The sequence below is a fragment of the Platalea leucorodia genome (assembly GCF_965183815.1).
Source record: "Platalea leucorodia genome assembly, chromosome: 5".
In the NCBI taxonomy this organism is placed as follows: domain Eukaryota; kingdom Metazoa; phylum Chordata; class Aves; order Pelecaniformes; family Threskiornithidae; genus Platalea; species Platalea leucorodia.
The window spans coordinates 10,988,105-11,006,879 of NC_138827.1; the positions used below are offsets into that span (position 1 = coordinate 10,988,105).

The following is an 18,775-nucleotide window of genomic DNA, read 5'->3' on the forward strand; positions in this document are numbered from 1 at the left end:
TTACTGAATATCTGAAGGAAGTAAACATAAATCTGCTCTTACCTTCCCCTTTTTTCTTGTTGATGCCTACAAATGGAAAAACACAGGGGTGTTATGTAGAGGACTTAGTATAAATGAATATAAATTGTTCTATTGAGAGCCCTCTTCAGAGATTTTTTTTTTCTCTTCAGAATTTTGACTAAAAGGTGGTGAGTAGCCTCACATTGTGGTTCATCTGTGTTTGAACAATACGTATTACCTAGAAATGGAGTATTCATCTTCTCTAATGAGGTTAGAATGCCAGAGCTATTGTGGAAACTAGAAACAGTATCACTTGTTTGAAAACCTTCCTATTTTCGTTAGCTTTTATTGTTGTATAGCTAATATTCCTAATTTATTGTACAGAAAGTACGTCGTCTTCCAAAAGTATGCTAACACTTTTTAAAGCAGTATTTTGATTGTGTCAATTTACTCTTTACATGTAATTAAAATAAGTAAGTATTCTGTAAGTGTTCTGTGGAGCATGATGAAAAGCTGTAGCTTTTTCTGGAAATCTTAATTACTTTTTGTAGTTTTTTGAAGGTGTAAGAGGTAGGTGGACAAGTTTGTGTGTCCCTTAACCAGTGATCAACTTCTGATTGTCTTTATTTTTGAGGCTTCGTTTACACTGTATTCTGTTGCCAGACATTCCCATTGATACTCAGACATTCCTAAAAAATCCAGTCAGTCCAAGTCACCTGACATTGTGTAACTTTAACACTGATGTAATATCTAAATATATTTTAATCGGATATGGTCCAACTACTCTTCCAGTCCCCGTGGCAGTAGCTGTTTAAAAAGAAACAACAACAACAAAAACAAACCCTTAAGAAGTGTGCTGTGGTCTCCTAGGGAACTGCATGTCTTTGTTCTCAACTTAAGATGAAAATGGGGATGAAAATAGGTTTAATTCCCCTGGCAAAGACTTAAGATTTTTATAAAATGCCATTTGAAGCTTTTGATCTGTGAGTAAAAATAACCTGGCTTAATCATAGAGAATGTGTTGTAGAATGTTTATATATAAAATTTCAGAAAATTATCTGGAAGTGTGTTTGCAAAATGGTTAGGGGTCATGTCTAAAATTCTTGAAATGGTGTCAAATCACCTAATGAATCCTAAGAAATAGAAATTGGGGTGAAGCTGATTAGATCCATTGCACTTATGAGAACAACTTGTATATTCAGCAGACTGTCATGAATACATTTATTGAAAGAGAGGACTGCCTTATAGTAATATATTTTAAATTTGTACACAGTTTAAGTGAGGATTTATCCTAGCTGCCTCTTCTCTTAGGACAGGTGTTTTGGCTCATGGGAAATATCTTCAAAAAGACCAGATTTCTAATATCCGTGTTTAGATATCTATATAAATTTGTTGACTTAAAAAGAATCCTGAGGCTTGGGACTATCGCTGTTCATCACCTGCTTTGGTTAATCATGTTGGCTGTGGCCTCTTAGCTTGAATCAGATAAGTCCAGAACAGTGCAGGCAGGTGGTAGAGCATAGATACATTTTACCAGTATGTCCTTTCTGTTCAGTTTTGTCTTATTTTTGATCATATCCACAGAGTTAAATATCCCAACTCCATCTTTTAAGTAAATGCAGATGGATAATATGTTTTGAAGGAAGTTCTTAAAATGATACATATTTATATAATACTCCATACATGTTTATTTCTAGGAGAAGAAGCTACAGCTGAAGTTTCCTCATCTTTTGTGATTCTGTCTATATGTACCCTCATAGTACTGGGCATACTTCTTGCAAACTGTGTCTCCTGCTGTAAAGACCCTGAGATAGATTTCAAGGTAAGCATCTGAAGTTACAAATGTATATACAAGTGGTACTCTTTGCTGCATTCTGATATCCAGAATACTTACTTGATTATTTGTGCTAATACTCTGCAGTTATTGAGACTTCGGTGTCACTGTACATTCTCTCTTCTGAAATAGCCAGCAACTGTATTTCTACATGCTGTGAAATCTTGCTGCAACCATTTATTTTAAGTACTTGGTCCATGCTGCAGTAAGAATCTTTAAAGTCTTTTCAAAATCATTACTAGCTAGCAGGATCAGTAGTAAAAATATACCCTTGAGGCAAGTTTGCTATAAAGAACCTTTTTGTTGTTTTTCTGTCTATTCTTTTAATTTGTTTTTCTTAGTCTGCTGACAGGGTTTAAGCCACTCCTGTCAAATAAGAATAAGATACATATCCACTGTAGAAAAACTCTTGAGGAGAAATTGTTATCATGAGAGAACAGTTACTTTTGGAACATCGGTTATCGATGTTCCTAAAATTGAATTTTGCTCTCATTTCTAAATGGAGAATATTTGGCCTTGGCAGTTTATGGTAATTCATTCAAAGCCAGGGATAGCATTTAAAGTAAAAAACCCCAAACAAAAAACCCCAAACAAAAAACCCCTTTTTGTTAAAAGAAATAACAACTTGATACTTTAATCTCTTTAAATCAGTAATAAATAGAAAATAAGGAAGAGAAAACTAAAAATCTATCACTGTCCTTGGAAAAAAGCTAAGCCTCCTTAACATTGCTCATTCAAACTAAAAGAAATGTATTAGTGCTAATTTTAAGACAAAAATCAGCTTATTTACTAATTTTTTTTTAGGAATTTGAAGATAACTTTGATGATGAAATAGATTTTACACCTCCAGCAGAAGATACTCCGTCTGCTCAGTCTCCAGCAGAAGTGTTTACTCTTTCCGTTCCCAATATTGCTTTACCAACTCCCTCCCAGTTTCCATCTCGTGCAGGTAAAATACTGTTTTTTAATGAAGAACCAAAAGTAGGCAATTTCAGTGCCAAAAATGGAGTGTAGCTGATTATGTTTGACTTTCCTGCAACAAATTAATTGTTACAAACTTACATGAACTGAGTAAATATATTTTGTAGGGTATAGGATAAAATGTGAAATATTACTTCAAAGATGTTATCTTATGGCAGGGTGCCATGTAAGGTAGCTTAAGAGAATGAAATTAGCTTAAATAAACGTCTCTAGAGTACTTTCATTATGCCTCTATATACATAAAGGGTTTGAAGTACTGTAGCACATTAGTGACTTCTGCTCTTTAGTGGTTTTCTTCATGGCTAAGTTGTCATTGGATTTTAGCCATTAGCCTTAAATGGAAGCAAGAGTGAATCTCTTACTTCACAGCAGTGCTACTGTTTCAGCTGCATGTCGCTGTAGACTTTTCATGCTGTAAACGTGATATTGGTAAGACAGAGCATTAGATTTCCTTGTGTGAAAGGTTTCTTCTGGAATGTATTTTTTAAAATACAATTTTGTGGAAGGAAACTTAAGCATCTTAAATATTACCAGCATAGTTTAGCATAAAGTAGTTGTTCTCCTATTATACTACTTCACATAATTTTTACATATATTGCTCGTGTTGCTTAATCATTAGATGTTCAGGGACGCTTCTAGTAAATTTCTGTACCTACAAATTTCAAGAAACTGTCAGTGTGCCTTTAATACAGAAGAAATGTTACTCCTCAGTGATTTTAATGCGTGAGGGAAAATTGTCTGTGAATAATTTTATGTCAGCTCTTCTACGTTGCCATAATTGTTAAAACTATGCTTTCTGTCACCAGAAGTTATTTTGCCCTAAGTAAGGCAGTATACTTGAGTAAGGTACACTGGTAAAAATGTAGTTGTACTGATACAGCATTCTCCATGCTTAGGGGCATGTTGACAGTATATTATACAGCTATAGCTGTTCCAGTAATGGTGTGAACAGGGTTTATGAAAATGTGGGCTAGAATTCTGTCAGACAGGTAGTAATGATGGAAAGTTTTTGTGTCCATCTGTTTATTAGTGTTCCTAACCAATTAGGCAGCAGAGGGATAAACACTGCTGAATCTCTTGTATAGTATAGAGTCTGCCATTGTTGTTGTGCATCCTCTGCCAAGATCTGGGTCTTGTTTTCTATCCTTTCTCTCTCTGGGCTCTTTACGTGAAGTATTTTTAGTCAGAAAATGTCCTCCTTCCAGATGGTAGCTATAAGTAGGGCAGTTGGGCTGAAGAGTAAAGCAGTTGAACCTTCTCTCTTAAAATGGTAACTCTCTATGATGTTAAGATGTACAAGCAATGAGTGTTGTCTTGGGTTTTCTACTTCTATTTACATAGGAAACTTTTGTAACTAGGTTATCTGCTCTACCCAGCTACAGGGTATGATACAGTTTTTTACTAGAGTTAGAACTCAGCCTTTTTGCTTTCTTACTGAATGTATTAAAAAATTAGAAGTTTACATTTTGTAAGGAGAATCAGTGTGCTTTGGTAGGGGGTATATTCTGGTATGGTTTAGAAGCTGGAGCTGAGAAAAGTTTCATTTGAGTGCTGTTGTCACAACATTACCTTCATACTTCATGTCTGTCTAACTAGGTTTTGTTGCTTAGTCTGAACGTATGCATGTAATTGGGAATAAATATTGTAGGAGCTTGCATTATTTCCTCAACAGTTACATAACTTTGGCCATCTGAGTGGTTTGATACGTGTTATATTTGTTTTGTTGTGTGTGGCAGATGGATCAAAGTCTCAAGTTGCACGTCAGAGTCTAAACTACATCCAGGAAATTGGAAGTGGCTGGTTTGGAAAGGTGAGAAGTTATCTTTTAATATTGTGCTGCAGTTTGAGTCTTATTCCTAACTGACTAGGCTGCTGTATTTCTTTTAAAATGGTACTCTTAAAAAAGAAAAAAAAAAAAAAAAAGTAATAATATAAGAAAAACTGAAGTTGAAATTAGATGTTTCCTTGCATGCACTTTTTAACTGTAATCACAGCACTAATCAGTTCTTTAATTTATGTGTAGTTTCTTACCAGAGTTACTTACTAGGTAGACATTTCACTTCTGTGGATTTGAATTAATACACTCCTGTTATTACCAATTCTTTCTAGGAAAAAAATCTTAAGTAAATAAGTGGTCTTCACAAGAAAACATGTTTTCTGAAAGTTGATGTGTAAATCAGTTCTCAAGATTTATTAAGTATGGGTGTTTAATTATCAAAGCTCTGCATGCATTGACAAAAAAAGCTCTTGTTTTTCTTTGCAGGGAAACTCCAAAATTTTTTTCCCTCTGATTAAAGGCACGACGGTTATCTCTTTTCAGGTTCTGCTTGGAGAGATCTACACAGGCACTAGTGTAGCAAGGGTAATAGTGAAGGAGCTGAAGGCAAGTGCAGGTCCCAAGGAGCAAGAACAGTTTTTAAGAAATGGAGAACCATATTAGTAAGTAATGTTTCACAGTCCGGTTAACTTACACGCTTCATACTCCTGCGTATGAATTATGGATATTTCTTTTGTTCAGTGTTATTGTCTCTACTTGCCCTCTCTTATAACTGAAACGCTTGTCTTAAAAAGTGAAAATACAGTCAATCCAAAGCGAGCAAAATTGAGTTTGCTTAGAAATAAAAATAAGCTCTTTACTTGAATGTGTTTGGTAGTTATTATTCATGACTGGAAAGCACACTTGGCTTGGTTTATCAGATTTTCTTCTACAGCTGTTTGGAACAAACTCCCGATGTTGCAAACTGACCTTATGCCTAATTATTTGCCTCTGAGAACTGAGGTTTAAGTCAGGGGAACTGGCAACACTTTGTCTGCCAGCAGATACACGTTAATTTCTTTGAAGTTCCCTTTTTCAAAAAATTAAATGCAACATAGTGATAAAAATTAATTTTGTTCAAGTAGCTTGCAAGGAGGCTTGTGCACACAAAAAAAAACCCCCAGAATTACACGAACTTCAGTCCAGTAGCACTCCACAATTGAGAAATCATTGATCTGACTAGAAATGCCAATAAAACAGGATTGTTTGGTGTTCTCTTCCTCTTGTGTTATGCTTGGAGGATACTTGCTTCTAGGGGTTGAGCCTTTGTATATTAGAAAGGAATGTGGTATATTTCCTTTCTATATGTGGGAGTGTAATTTCTCTTCCTGTGTTTTGGGAACAGTGAGAATTCTCTGAAGAGCTAACTGCTGCAGGTTAATGGCTTTTGTAGATAACTGGGAGAGGCGCGTATTGTAGTCCACTAGACATCCCTCATAGTGTGGCTTACCTTGCCTGAATGTGCTACAAGTGAGTGGTCATAGAGAGCTTTCTATTCTTAATGCTTTCTAATGTCCTAGTTATATTTGCATTTAGGCTTAAATTGTTGGCAGTCGTCGTCAGAAGAAATCTCATGCCTTCTGCTGCACTGGCACAAGTGTTTTTGAAGCAATTTAGGAAAAGTAACTGATCTGTCTGGGAACTAAACTGGCTGAAAAAACGGTTTAGCTTTTAGCCAGATCAGTTCCTCGGTGTAGTTCATGAACCAGTTGCATGCCCTTATTTTTGGTATAAGGGGTGGTGGGAGGATGGGTGTGACTTTCTTGTGGCAGTGCTGGCTTTTGTGGTTTTGAGATCCTCTGAGTTTCAGTTGCTCTCAATGATAAGCTACAGCAATACAAAGGAGATACAAAGGTGCAAATGGGATCTGTGACTTTGGATACTTGCACCTTCTGTTCATGCCGCCCCCCTGCCAATGTTATGTGTTGAAACTACTGGGAGGGATTTCACTGTGTTGCATTATACTGCAAATAATGTATATGGTGATCTTCCTGGTTTTAACTGTATTTTTTTCACTCCAGCATTCTTCAGCATCCAAATGTTCTCCAGTGTATTGGGCAATGTGTGGAAGCCATTCCTTATCTCCTAGTTTTTGAGTTCTGTGACTTGGTAAGTGCACTTACACAAAAAGCTGCAGTTGTTTTTCCGTTGGTGTAAATTGTATGTAGTGCATTTACTGCTCTTCACTCATGAAGTGACTTGTTTCCTTTCCGGGAAATTTTTTGAATAACCAGAACTTCAGAAGACAGACTTTTTTTCTTGTTTAGAGACAGACTACAAGTGTAACTTTTTGTTTATATTCTTTTCAATTCATCACGTAAATTCTAGGTGCTTGTGGAATGTTCTGAAGAGGAAAATAGCTGTTCCGTCTTCGATAACGGAATTACTAGTCTCTTTCAGTCTGCCTACATCATGTAACAGGGAGCTTGAAGGGGAAAGGAGGTCATAGAAGGAAGCTTTTTATTGCAGTCCAGTATCACATGCATGTGCTCACAGTAACATCCTAAATTCTGTTTGCTGTCTGTGCAGCCTTAATGTGCTTTTATGACCATTTTTATGACAATGTTAACTGAGGAAACAAAGAATTTCGTCCTTTCTGCCTCCCCTGCTCTGGAGTGCCCAAATTTTACCCACGCTGTGCAGTTTTGGGCTAAAATGCAATGGTGGGCTCACTTCCAGAATTGGTAATGAGTGTTTTCTAATAGCTGGAATTTTCAGTATCATCCTATTCTCTTCCTGATCCTTTCTGTTACTGTATTCTTCTTTTCTCTACTCTTATCCTTCTTTTCTTTCCCTCCCTGCCACCCCCAAGCAACTGCCTTATTATGCTTCCTGAACACCAAAAGAAATGCTAAGAGCACAGTGAAGGGTGTTCTCACTGCTTTCCGCTCTGCTGTTAGCGCCACAAAGGCCACTGAAGATGGGAAGGATAGTTGCACAAAAACCTTGCTCAGCCACTGCATTCCTGGACGTGTGTTGGAATTTACATGAGTGTTGGGAGAAAGGGGGGGCTATGTATATGTGCATGTATAGAAACTTTGAACTGTGCCCAGTATAGACAGAGTCTTCAGAGACAAGAATTTGGATGTGGTGATGGATCTGTGGTCTGGAAAGATTTGAATTGCTTTATTGTAGCCAAATACTATTAAAAACCAAACAAACCCATAACTCCAGGTGGCTATCTAAACATTGGCTCAATGGCTGCTTTTAAAGTTTGTGGTCTAGATATCATTTAAAGCAGAGTTTCTTGAAAAATGTCAAGACAGAAATGAACTCAGAAGTGCATGTATATGTTATTAAGAAATAAATCTTTCGGAAGTAAGATAGTTTGCATTTATAAAATTCAGCAAGATTTTTTTTTGTCAGCTTCACTACTACAGAATTTTCCTTTAAACTCAGGTGCACAAATACGGTTCTAGTTGCATCGGTTGCCTCAAGCAATTTAAATAAGAGTTAACATGAACTTTTGAGTTTTCTTGAGAAACATCAGTTAATCTGTGACCTTAAATAACTATATTTTTCATTACTGCTCTTTTGCTCAAATTTAGTAGCTGTGGTAAATTAATGAGGCAGAAGTGCTGATAAAATCATTCTTTTCTAAATGGAAGAAACGCCTGAACTTTTAAAGTGACTGATCAAAGTGAAATGTTCCATTTTTGCTAAGAATTAAAAAGTAGGTGCCTAAGGATAACCAGATAATGTTTTTTTATAGCTTTTCAATATGTAGAAATGGAATACTTTGTACCAACTTTAAACCTGCTACTCAAATTGGAGGTTCTTTAAAAGGACCCTTGAAAGAGAATTGCATTTTATAGAGTCTAACAGATATACATCCAAATATTTAATCAGATTTAATTGCTGCCATGTTTTTAAATAGTTATGCTATTTAATCCAACTTTGAATTTGAAGATGGAGGAACTTTTAAAAATTGCCCTACTTTATATAGGAAAAAAAATAATATCCTTGTTTGATGCCTGATGATTAATGCCATAAATTGTCATGATCCTGCAGAGTAATCTGGAAAGGATTTTACTTAAGGGGATAAAATAGATTTTCACTTTAACTGGGGGCAGTAAGCTTGACAGCCAAAGTGGTAGTTTTATAAATTTGAATGTAGTTAGGTAATTTCTTTGGAATGGAAAATAAATGTCTCTGCTGATTTCTATTCCAAGTGAACTAAAACTTGTTTTTAGAAAATTATATATTACAGTATGAAAGTCATGTTTAACTCACTGAAAGGCTGGCTTACTTGAAGAGTTCTTACTTGGTAGAGCTGAGTATCTCCTAGACATCATAGTATTTTACTCATTGTGCACACAAATATGCAGGGGCTAGGCAGACAAAACAGTGTTCACTTGAATAGTTTTATGCAGAGATTGAGACGAGTGCAGTGAGTTAGCTCAGTATTGCTGTATGTCACTAGTTCTTGTTGTAGTCCCAGGGCCTAGTGTGGGAGGTAGCAATGTTGGAGCGAGGGGAGAGGAGAGACATGAAGAAGGGAGAAATGTGAAGGAAGCCAGACGGCACCATTTGGAATAGAAGGTATGGCTAGATAGCTTTTTTTAGTAGACAGGTTCTTAGTGGAGTGTAAGTAGGCTGATATTCTAGAAGCTGCTTTTTATCACTGTGGCTGGGATGGCAGTTACTTTTATTTTTCAGGCTTTTAGTAAGTGATCTCAAAAACTGGTAGCTTCTTTTGTACTTTTTTCCTGAGATTGGGTAAATCAGGTGATATGGAGGTGCTTCCAAAACATGCAAGTGTCTGATTCTTCAGCAGAAAGACCATAGGAGCAGACACAGTTGGAGTGGTTGACTAAAGGTTTTAGTGTCTGTGGTGACTATATATTGTCCAAATGGGAAGGATGAGAAGTGTTTCTGTTTTGCTAGCAGTAGTATAACGCTATGCTAAAGCTCTTTAGCTTGTGTTACAAACTTGGTGTTGTAATGTACATACAACAAATAAAAAATTTGTTTTAAACCCTTGTACTTACGTGATTAACAATTTGATGGTTAGGAAAAAAGGTGGCAAATATGTCAACTGTGGTGGATAAGAAATTTGAATGTCTTCAGACGACAAGTTCTTTTGAGGCTCTTTTGGCAACGTAGACTTCATTTTGCAAGTTTGGCATATTAAGTAATGAAAAACATGGCTGTTCTACTGACCAACATAGTCTAGACGATACAGTGGTTGTCATCTTTGCGCTCCTTCAAATTCATAGCCTACCACAGCATGTCCCCCTTTTGCAACTTCTCTTACTAGGATTCGTAGCCTTTTTAGGGCCACTTGACCTTGTCTCGGCTGCTCAGGCAGCCCTGTTGGGTTGTCGGTCCCCAGGCTCCTTGGCACTGAAAGGTTGTGATCAGAGGCACTGGAAACTGTAGTGCAGAGCTACCAGAGCTAACTGTCACGGTAGCAGCGCTGAATGTCATGCAGGCTAACTTGTTTTCTTGGCCGTATAAACTACTCACACGTTTCTGTTACTCAAGTTTGCTTGGTTTGTATATGCAGTAACTGTATTTGCTAGCGTTTAGCCTATTTTATAATGTAATGCAACCTGCTCTGTCCCTTGCTTTGCAGAGCTAGGCAAGGAGCAAGAGAGGTCAGTTGTACATAAGTGATTTAAAGCTTTTAAATCCTAATTTTCCTTTGCCCATGTTAAAATTGTTTAAAAAATGGTAAATATAAAAAGAAATGCTCAGTAAGTTCTTAAACTCCCTCCCCCTCATATTAGTTTGCTTAGTATGTTGGTGCAGTCTTCTATGAATAGTTAACTGTTCACTGTTAAACATTGTAGAATGATGCCAGGTTAAAAATAGTGCTAGCTGGCTTATTAACTTTAATATATTACTCAGCCATGTGTGGCCAGCATTTTGTCAGCACAGCAAATCCTCTAATGGATTGACATAATTTATGAGTAAAGGAAAGTTATTCAAATGTGGAAGTAGCATGTATATTGTGAGGCTGATTTGCCTATCAAATTCTTACAGAAATTCTTCAAGTCGTGCAATTCCCTGAGCAGATGAGATCAGCAGGATGCAGTATGTGCCTAGAGTGCCCTGTAGCTTGCTTTAGGGATGGTGCCGTTAGGGGAAGGTGCCTGCCTGCAGTGATTGGTTCTTTCTTTTGTTTGGGCTTTTTCTAATTACTGCCACTTGAAAACATTATCTTGAAATCAAAAAAATAATCTTTGCAATGAAAACTTCTTAACCAAAGAGTTCAACAAATCTGTTTAGTAATCATAGTCAATATGAGGCAAATAGTAGATATATCAGCGGTGTGTGGTTTAAAAAAAAGGAGGGGGGGAGGGTTGAAAATTCATGACAACTTCAGAAATTATGTCTGTCGTTGGGTTCAAAGACTCTTTGTGCTCTCAGAACTGTTTAATATTTCTTAAACTTACATATGCCTAAACAACTTTCTGATGGTATAGGTGCTCTATACCATACACTACTTCCAGGCATTTTAATGGTAGTGACCACAAGTACTTACACTGCGAAGCAGCGTTGGAGGGGGGAGGCAGGGGTAGAATTTTCAGCTAAGAACTTCAAAAGGAGCGATTATGTGGTATTGTGTGACTCGGCAGGTAGCTTTCCAACTTGGTAGAAAGTGTTGAGTAGAAATAATTTGGTAACCTCTTTACACTTTTAAACCCCTGTCATCAGTACCTACTGGTTTAAAAAGTCATGTCAGCTCTTTGTTTGGGTGTTCATATGAACCAAATGTGGAATTTGCACAAACCAGAAAACTACCGAGGAGTACTGCATGTAAATATGCCCCTGGCTTCTGGCTGTTACAGAGAAAAAGCATATTAAGACTTACTTATAAATACAGCTGAAGTGATCTTGGCTAGAACGGAGAAGGATGGGAGGAAAGGCGAAATCTAGTTCTTCGTGGAGTCCCAGGAGAGGAGGGAAGAGGCAGAGTGGCAGAGGAGTTGGAGGGAAAGTGGAGCCTTCCTCAAGCATGATTATTGAGCTTTTTATATTTGGAGGTCTGAGCAGTGAATTGTGCAGAACTGTATTTATTCAGTATGTAACTGTATTTATTCAGATACGTATAACCTTTGATATTTACTGTGTTAAAAAGTCTGTCCAATAAAGGGCCATTTTGTGGCTCATAAAATGGTACGGGAATAGTATTGATGTATTGCTCCTGTCTGCTTGTAGGCAGGGAAGCCTCATAGCATAATTCAGGCTAGCAAGGAGCTCAGCAGGTCTCCATTCCAACCTCCTGCTCAAAGCAGTGTCAACCTGAGGTCATTTCTCAGGGCTTTGTCCAGTTGGGTCCTGAAAACACCTGAGGATGGAAACCGTGCAGTCTCTCTGGGCAACCTGCACTTCTGCTCCAGTGTCCTCATGTGGAAAACAGTTTTCCTTATACTCAGTCTGAACTTCCTGTGTTTCAACTCAGGCCTGTTGTCTCTCATCCTCTCTCCATGCTCCACAGTGAAGAGTCTGGCTCAGTCTTTAATCACTTTGCATGTACTGGACAGCTGCTGTCAGGTGCTCCCAGTCTTCCTTTCTCGAGGCTGAATGAGCCCAGTTCCCTCAGCCTCTCCCCATGGTGAAATGCTCTGACCCCCTCACTGTCTTGGCGGCCCTCTATTGAACTTTTTCCAGTGTGTTTGTCTTGTTTTGGGGCAGCCAATACTGGACACAGGATCTAAATGTGGTCTAACTAGTGCTGAGGAGAAGGGGAAAATCCCTTCCCTTGATCTACTGGCTGTGGTCCTGTTTATGCAGCCCAGGAGGCTGCTCGCAGTCTTTGCTGCCAGGGCACGCAGGTTGATGCTCAGCTTGCTGTCTGCTAAGGTCCCCGGGTGCCTTCCTGCAGAGCTGCTGCCCAGCTGGTCAGTCCTCAGTCTGTATTGCTGCAAGGGTTTTTTTTTTCCTGCCCAGGTGCAAGACTTTGCATTTGTCCTTCTGGAGTTTCGTAAGGTTCCTGTTGGGCCCATCTTCCAGCCTGTCCAGGTCCCCCTGGGTGGCGGTCCAGCACTTCAGTGCATTCATTGGTTCCCCCCAGTTGGGTATAAGCAATGTCCTTTTAAAGCAATACCAAAAAAAAACTGGTTTATGTTTTTAACCTTGACTGTAGCCTGAATTAGAATAGAACGGTAAAATAAAACCAATATGTTTCAAGGTGCTGGATTTAATACAAGTTGTATTTCCTACAAAAATATGTGCCTACATGAATTATTTACTAAATAAGGGGTGCCATACAGCACTGCTGTTACTAATGCATTTAAAAATTAAAAAGTAATTCCTTGGTGCGTTTCAGGCATCCTAGGAACTTAATCCACCTGGGACAAACCTTAAGTAACCAGTTGCTGTTTTAATGAATGACAGCAATTTTGGAGAGTTTGACTTTCTTCAGGCGCTTGCCGCCACCTAGAGTCAGTTAAGCTTGGTCTTTTGTACTTGCTTATATTCGTTAGGCTATGCGATTGGGAATCTGTGTATGTTATGGACGCTGTTCACTTAGTAGTTCTTTGGAACTCTGCTCTAGTAAATCTGCTCTGGCAAGGTAGAAAGGGGGTTGTGTGTTTATATAAAATATTTATAATATATACACGAGCCAGTATGATATTAAAGCTGTAATTGTAAGTCAGAAGAATCTTTCAGGAAACATTTTTAAAAATGTAATTCTGTAGCATGCAAATACTTAAATGTTACCTAATTAGTAGCTAAAAACAGGATAAAGAGAATGTAATGAAGGCTTCTACAACATTAAACAGTATTAGAAGTTATGCATGCTTTCTCATCAGGTGGTGTAGCTACTTGCAGCATAAGTAATACGTATAAAGCAGATGAAGATAGAATAGCTGCTTGTGTGTGCTGTAGAATCTATACATGTTTTAAAAAATTAAAATGAAGTTGTTTTACATAGGAGTAGTGTCTCCTTTTAATTCCCATTGCTTCTTATTTTATTAAATATCACCCAGGTTTGCGACTGTCCAGCCAGTCACCTCAGCTATCGCTGCACTGTTAGATTTTAATGCACCACACAGACAGACATCTACTGCTTGAACTAATAGAATTGTAAATTGTTATCCTCAATTAACCATGTTAAGGAGGAATGAGATGCTTAAGTTACAGCTCCATAATGTATATGAGCACCAGAGGAACAACAAGTTGAGTGATCTTCAGTCTTCTCTGATCATCAGAGCGCTTTTTAGCCCGTGCAAAGACGGCCGCCTTGTCTGATCGGCCTTCTTGTCTGGTCGGCCTCAAGACTTCCCTTCCGTCTCCTTCCTGGCCCAAGATTTAGGCAGATAATGGACCTGGATGGTTAGAGCCCAAAATGTTACACTGGTGAAACAAGTTGTGATGTAATATGTTGTGCAGTCTCAATACAAAAATACCCTCTGAAATAATTTGATAAACTTACAGAAAGTCTATATTTTAAGTAACAAAAATATAAGACTGCTAGATTAAAAGTCCAACTGTGAAAGCAGGACCAACAATGGCATGAGAAACTTGTTCTCTTCCCTTGCTTGGATTCACTTACTATAGTCTTGCTTTTCCTGATTGACAATGTTCAGCTATTTTCCCTCTATTTCAAAGCTGTTCTTTTTTTTAGTAATTTATGGAGTGCTTCAGTGGGCTCATTAATTATGTGTTTGTTGCTCAGCATTGCCTAGGTTCAGTAAAACTGCTGTCATCCCCCGAATTCTTTGACTGGAGTGGGGTGTATTACAATGCTTTTTATATCTAAAGCTCTGGTGAGCTGGCAATATCTGAAACCTTTTTCTCTGGTCTCTCCCTTCCATCCCCTTGCAAATTCCAGACAGGCAGCTTTGCTGGCTTGGAGCACTTGAAAACTCATCTCATTTAAAAACAGAAGCTCATCAAACTGTGTTTTTTAATGGAAAGTATTATTATACAACAGTTAGGTTTTATGTGGCAGTCTGATCTAGAATGTTAATTACTAAATGATTTGATTAAAAACCCTTGAAAGGATAATACCATATGCCTTAGATGACTTCTGTAAGAATCCTTATGGAGAATGGAAACTTGAGATTTTTTTATTAAGCACAAATGTGGTCAATAAGTAATGTGGTTAGCTGGTTCTTCACTAAATATTTTTCAGATTCAACCAACATATGAGACTGATAAGTATTTTCAACTTCTTTTACAGGGTGACCTAAAAACTTACATCTGCAATGAGCAGGACCACATTAAAGGAGATTCACAAATAATGCTGCTACAGAGAATGGCGTGCGAGATTGCTGCTGGACTTGCTGTAATGCATAAACATAATTTTGTGCATAGGTATGCTTTCCAGATAAATTGCTTTTAGTTATGATGCGCTCTAAAATTCATGTAGATATTTTTATTAAAAGCCATGTGTATTGAAGATTGTGTTTTAACAAACTTCCGTATAACTTGCATATCCTAAGTCATGAAGGTGTGATGCTTATCAAGATGCTAATTTAACGGCAGTGGCGTGGTGTTACATCTCCCAGCTGGCTGAAAGCTGATCACCTGCTGCTTAGGTTTGCAGCCCCTAGAACACAACCTACTGCTAAGCCAATCCTGAAGATGTAGTTGTTAGATTAATTCTTGGCGAAGTTAAAATTGTTTTGTTCATTGGGCGGGGAGGGATGTTAGAATTTTGTTAGAATTAATCTTACCTGCTCTGTATTTTTTACAGATTATAGTGATTTAGAACTTCTGTTTGGTAATCTGTTACCTTTGTTACTAAAAATGGAGAAAAACCCGCTGCCTTTCTAATGCAGTAAGGGAGAAGCTGACTTTAGATGAAAAATCTGACTGAAGCAGGTGTTCTCTCACTGAATGATTGTACCTGTAACCTTTTAATCTTCAGTAATAGAGGTAGTCAGATTTAGTAGAAATCATAATGGGAGAACAATTTTGTTTTAATTGGGGGGAAAATGCTAGATTTCTTTATTTTTAATTAAAGTTAATGCAGTTGATACTGAAAGAATGGCAGTAGTAGTAAAAGGCTGGGAAAGATGTATTCATGAAACTAATTGCTCAGAAATATGCCAAAATTTATTTTTTTTTGCTTTAAATGAAAAGGTGTTAAGGAACCAGAAGACATCCACCTTAGACTTGTAATAACTAAAATATTAAAGAGTACTTGCTCCCTGAACACGGCTTACCTGATGAAACCTTGGGTATCACAAGAGTTTACTTTATTTTGGTTTTATGTTGGGTCAGTCTCTTCTTTGCTGTAGAAACAGCACTTGCATCATCCCTTTCAGGAAGTTAGAACTTGTGCTAGAGCTTATCAGTGCACATCTTGCTACTTAGAGGAAGTAGAGACCTTGTGTTTAGGGAGAGGCTGAACTATTAAACTGGAGTCTTTAAAAGGTGCAGGTGTGAAACAAGACCAAAACCCTGAGAAAACCCCAAAGCCTGGACTCAGCTGGTGGCTGATGGGCAGAGCTATTCTTTTAACCTCTTTAACAATTTCAAATGACTTGAAGGTTGTAGTAACAGTTGTACCTGTCAAACTGAGTGATTACTGTTTCTTGTATTGCAGCAGCATGGCTTTGTAGGTATTACGTTTAACAGTATGTTTTCAGTGAAATACAGTTAAACTTGATAAATAATTATTCTGTGGATCTGCAAGATTCTCATTGTAAATGTTTACTTCTAGCAACACTATCCTGATGCTGTCAGAGTAAGTGGTAAAGCTCCAGCATCAGTGATTTTGTTGTTAGTGGTAAATTCAAGCAGCTGAAATTTTATTTTCTCTTCCAGGATATTTATTTAAATAGCATAAAACAAGTTGGAAAGCTTCGGGGCATACTTGAGGGTTACAAATGTGTTTCTGACCTGTGTAGTTCAATAGCCCTGGAAAGGAAAACATTTTCTTCTTTCTTTGAAGTAGGGAAACTGTGTGGCTTTCAGGCTGTTTGTACTTCAGAGACTTTTTTTAAGCCACACAGAAGCAATGGTAGAATTCTTCCAGTGCACTTAATTGCCTGGTACCCTCCCGTGAAAGTGAGAAGTGAAATATTTGAGCAATTAGTCTGTGGAGCTCTTTGCTGTCACAGCTACTGTTCTGTAGTAAGGATGCAGCTTCATTAAACTTGCATAAATTTGAGTTTGCACGATGGGTTTTCTAAAACAGCTTCTTGGTATTATTACAGCAGCACTGCTGGCTGTAAGTACTCGTGGTCTGGTTTATGGTGGAAACTTAACAAATACATTACTTTTTCTGATGGTCTTTTTCAAAATCTGTAGTTCTAGTTCATGTGTAATGTATGGTTTTGTTATTTAGAGGAACCTAACTGTAGGTGTAAGATATTACTAGTTGCTTAGTATCATATTGTAAATTGTTAAGTATTTAAACCTGATCTGAATTGTTGATAGATTTTTCTTACGACAACTAAAATGCAAGACATGCAATGGTAATGATAGGTGTTAGGTAAAGAGGGACCTACATCGCTCTAGCATGTGAACAGCCTCAGTAATCTGCATCATAGGATTATTAGTAGAATTAAATAACTGCATATAAACTGTGTGTAGTTTGAATGCTTAAGAGTATATGTCACTACTCTAGAGAACTGACTACATTTTGAACTTTTTTTGAAGGACAGCATAATAATCTAGGGGGTTTTGTATAAAATGTTTAAATGCGATTGCCTTGTCACTATGTTTTGTTTTATTGAGATTCCGGAACACAGATTCTGCTTGATTGTGTGACTCTAAATTGATTCTCTTTTGAAAATGTGGAGGGCCTAAGGGCAATCGTATCCTTGTGGCTGCAAAACAAATCTTGCCTAGTAAGTCTACTGTAAGGAGAGACCCTATCAGTGCTTGTTTTTTCTGCAAGTGATGAGTGTTTGTATAGAGCTATGGTGTCTGCAGTATTCCAGTGAGATATGGGATCAATCGTTGGCTTGTATAGGTTCTAAAACTTAATGAAAATGTAAGCAACAAGAGAACTACCTTAATGTTTAGTTTGAATCAAAACTGTACTTTTGAAATTAATCTCGCCAGTTACTGTGCCTGGGTTTGCATTATGAGTTGGTTTTTTGGAGTGCAGAGACTGGGTTAATTTTGTCCAAAGAGAATCAGAAATCCAGGAGCACACCTTTCTTGCACCTAGCTTGCTTCAGCCTTTAGTAGGGTTTAGGCGTACGGGATCAGACTACAGCTCATGTGAATAAAATCTCTGAAGTGTATATAGTGAGGATATTGCATCCTTAGCATAGTTGTTTTATGTTACTGATCTGCTCCTATTATGGCCTGCTACTTGCTACTGTAGCCTATAATTGTGCGTAACTCCTTGATTTTTTAATTTATTTATTTTAGAACTTTGGCTTTTCATTTGATACTTTAAGCTATGGCCTGACTGTTCTAAGAAGTGTCACTTCTGTTAACCTGCTTGTCTTAATTTGCATTGAAGACATCTTGGTTTGGTCTCATTATTTATTTCTTTGCTTTTTCAGTGACTTGGCCTTACGGAATTGCTTTCTTACATCTGATTTAAATGTCAAAGTAGGAGATTATGGTATAGGATTCAGTAGATATAAGGTAAGTATGTACCACTTTTTCTTAAAGGATTTGGGGCTTAAGGTTATAACAAGCACACTTTATAAAGTTATAAACTGATACTAGATTGTCCTTTATTTGAATAATGGACTTTTGGAGTATAACTGGCAAATAACCGTAGCAAGCTCATGTAACAGAATGATGATCTTTCTAGAGATGAGTGGAGTTTACGCTTGTAGAAGAAAGCTTCTGGTTAAATCCTATTTACAGTAGTCCTAAAATATGCACTAATGCATTTTAATGCATTAATTTAATTTAATGCATTAATTTAATTTAATGCATTTAATTTAAGAAAGGAAAAATTCAATCAAATTTCTTAATGAAAATATTCAAAGTATTTCAATGTATCAAGAAAGTGAAAAAAATCAAGGCATTTAATTAAAAACATTTTCTGACTACCAAACCTTAAACAAGAAGTTGGCATTCAGTTTTTCTACTGTGCAGTGAACAGTGAATGCCTTTCCTCTATAGCATTATTCTCTGCTACTTGGGAAAAATGGGATTAATTTTTTTAATTCTAATTTTTTGCATAGGGATCACATAAAACGATGTTAAGAAAAGGCCTGTCAACTTCTGGAAGTTGACCCAATGTTTGTTCAGTCTTTTTCTGTGTT

General features: G+C 37.3%; 1 protein-coding gene across 1 annotated transcript in view; it reads left to right on the top strand.

Moving 5' to 3' along the window:
* Positions 1–18,775, top strand: part of LMTK2 (lemur tyrosine kinase 2) — a 44,609-nt gene that overhangs the window by 13,442 nt on the left and 12,392 nt on the right. Inside the window, exons 2-8 of the mRNA XM_082313330.1 lie at positions 1,698–1,822; positions 2,639–2,783; positions 4,552–4,625; positions 5,136–5,254; positions 6,653–6,740; positions 14,770–14,903; positions 18,059–18,143. Coding sequence (XP_082169456.1) covers positions 1,698–1,822; positions 2,639–2,783; positions 4,552–4,625; positions 5,136–5,254; positions 6,653–6,740; positions 14,770–14,903; positions 18,059–18,143 — 770 coding nt within the window. The remainder of the gene's footprint in view (positions 1–1,697; positions 1,823–2,638; positions 2,784–4,551; positions 4,626–5,135; positions 5,255–6,652; positions 6,741–14,769; positions 14,904–18,058; positions 18,144–18,775) is intronic.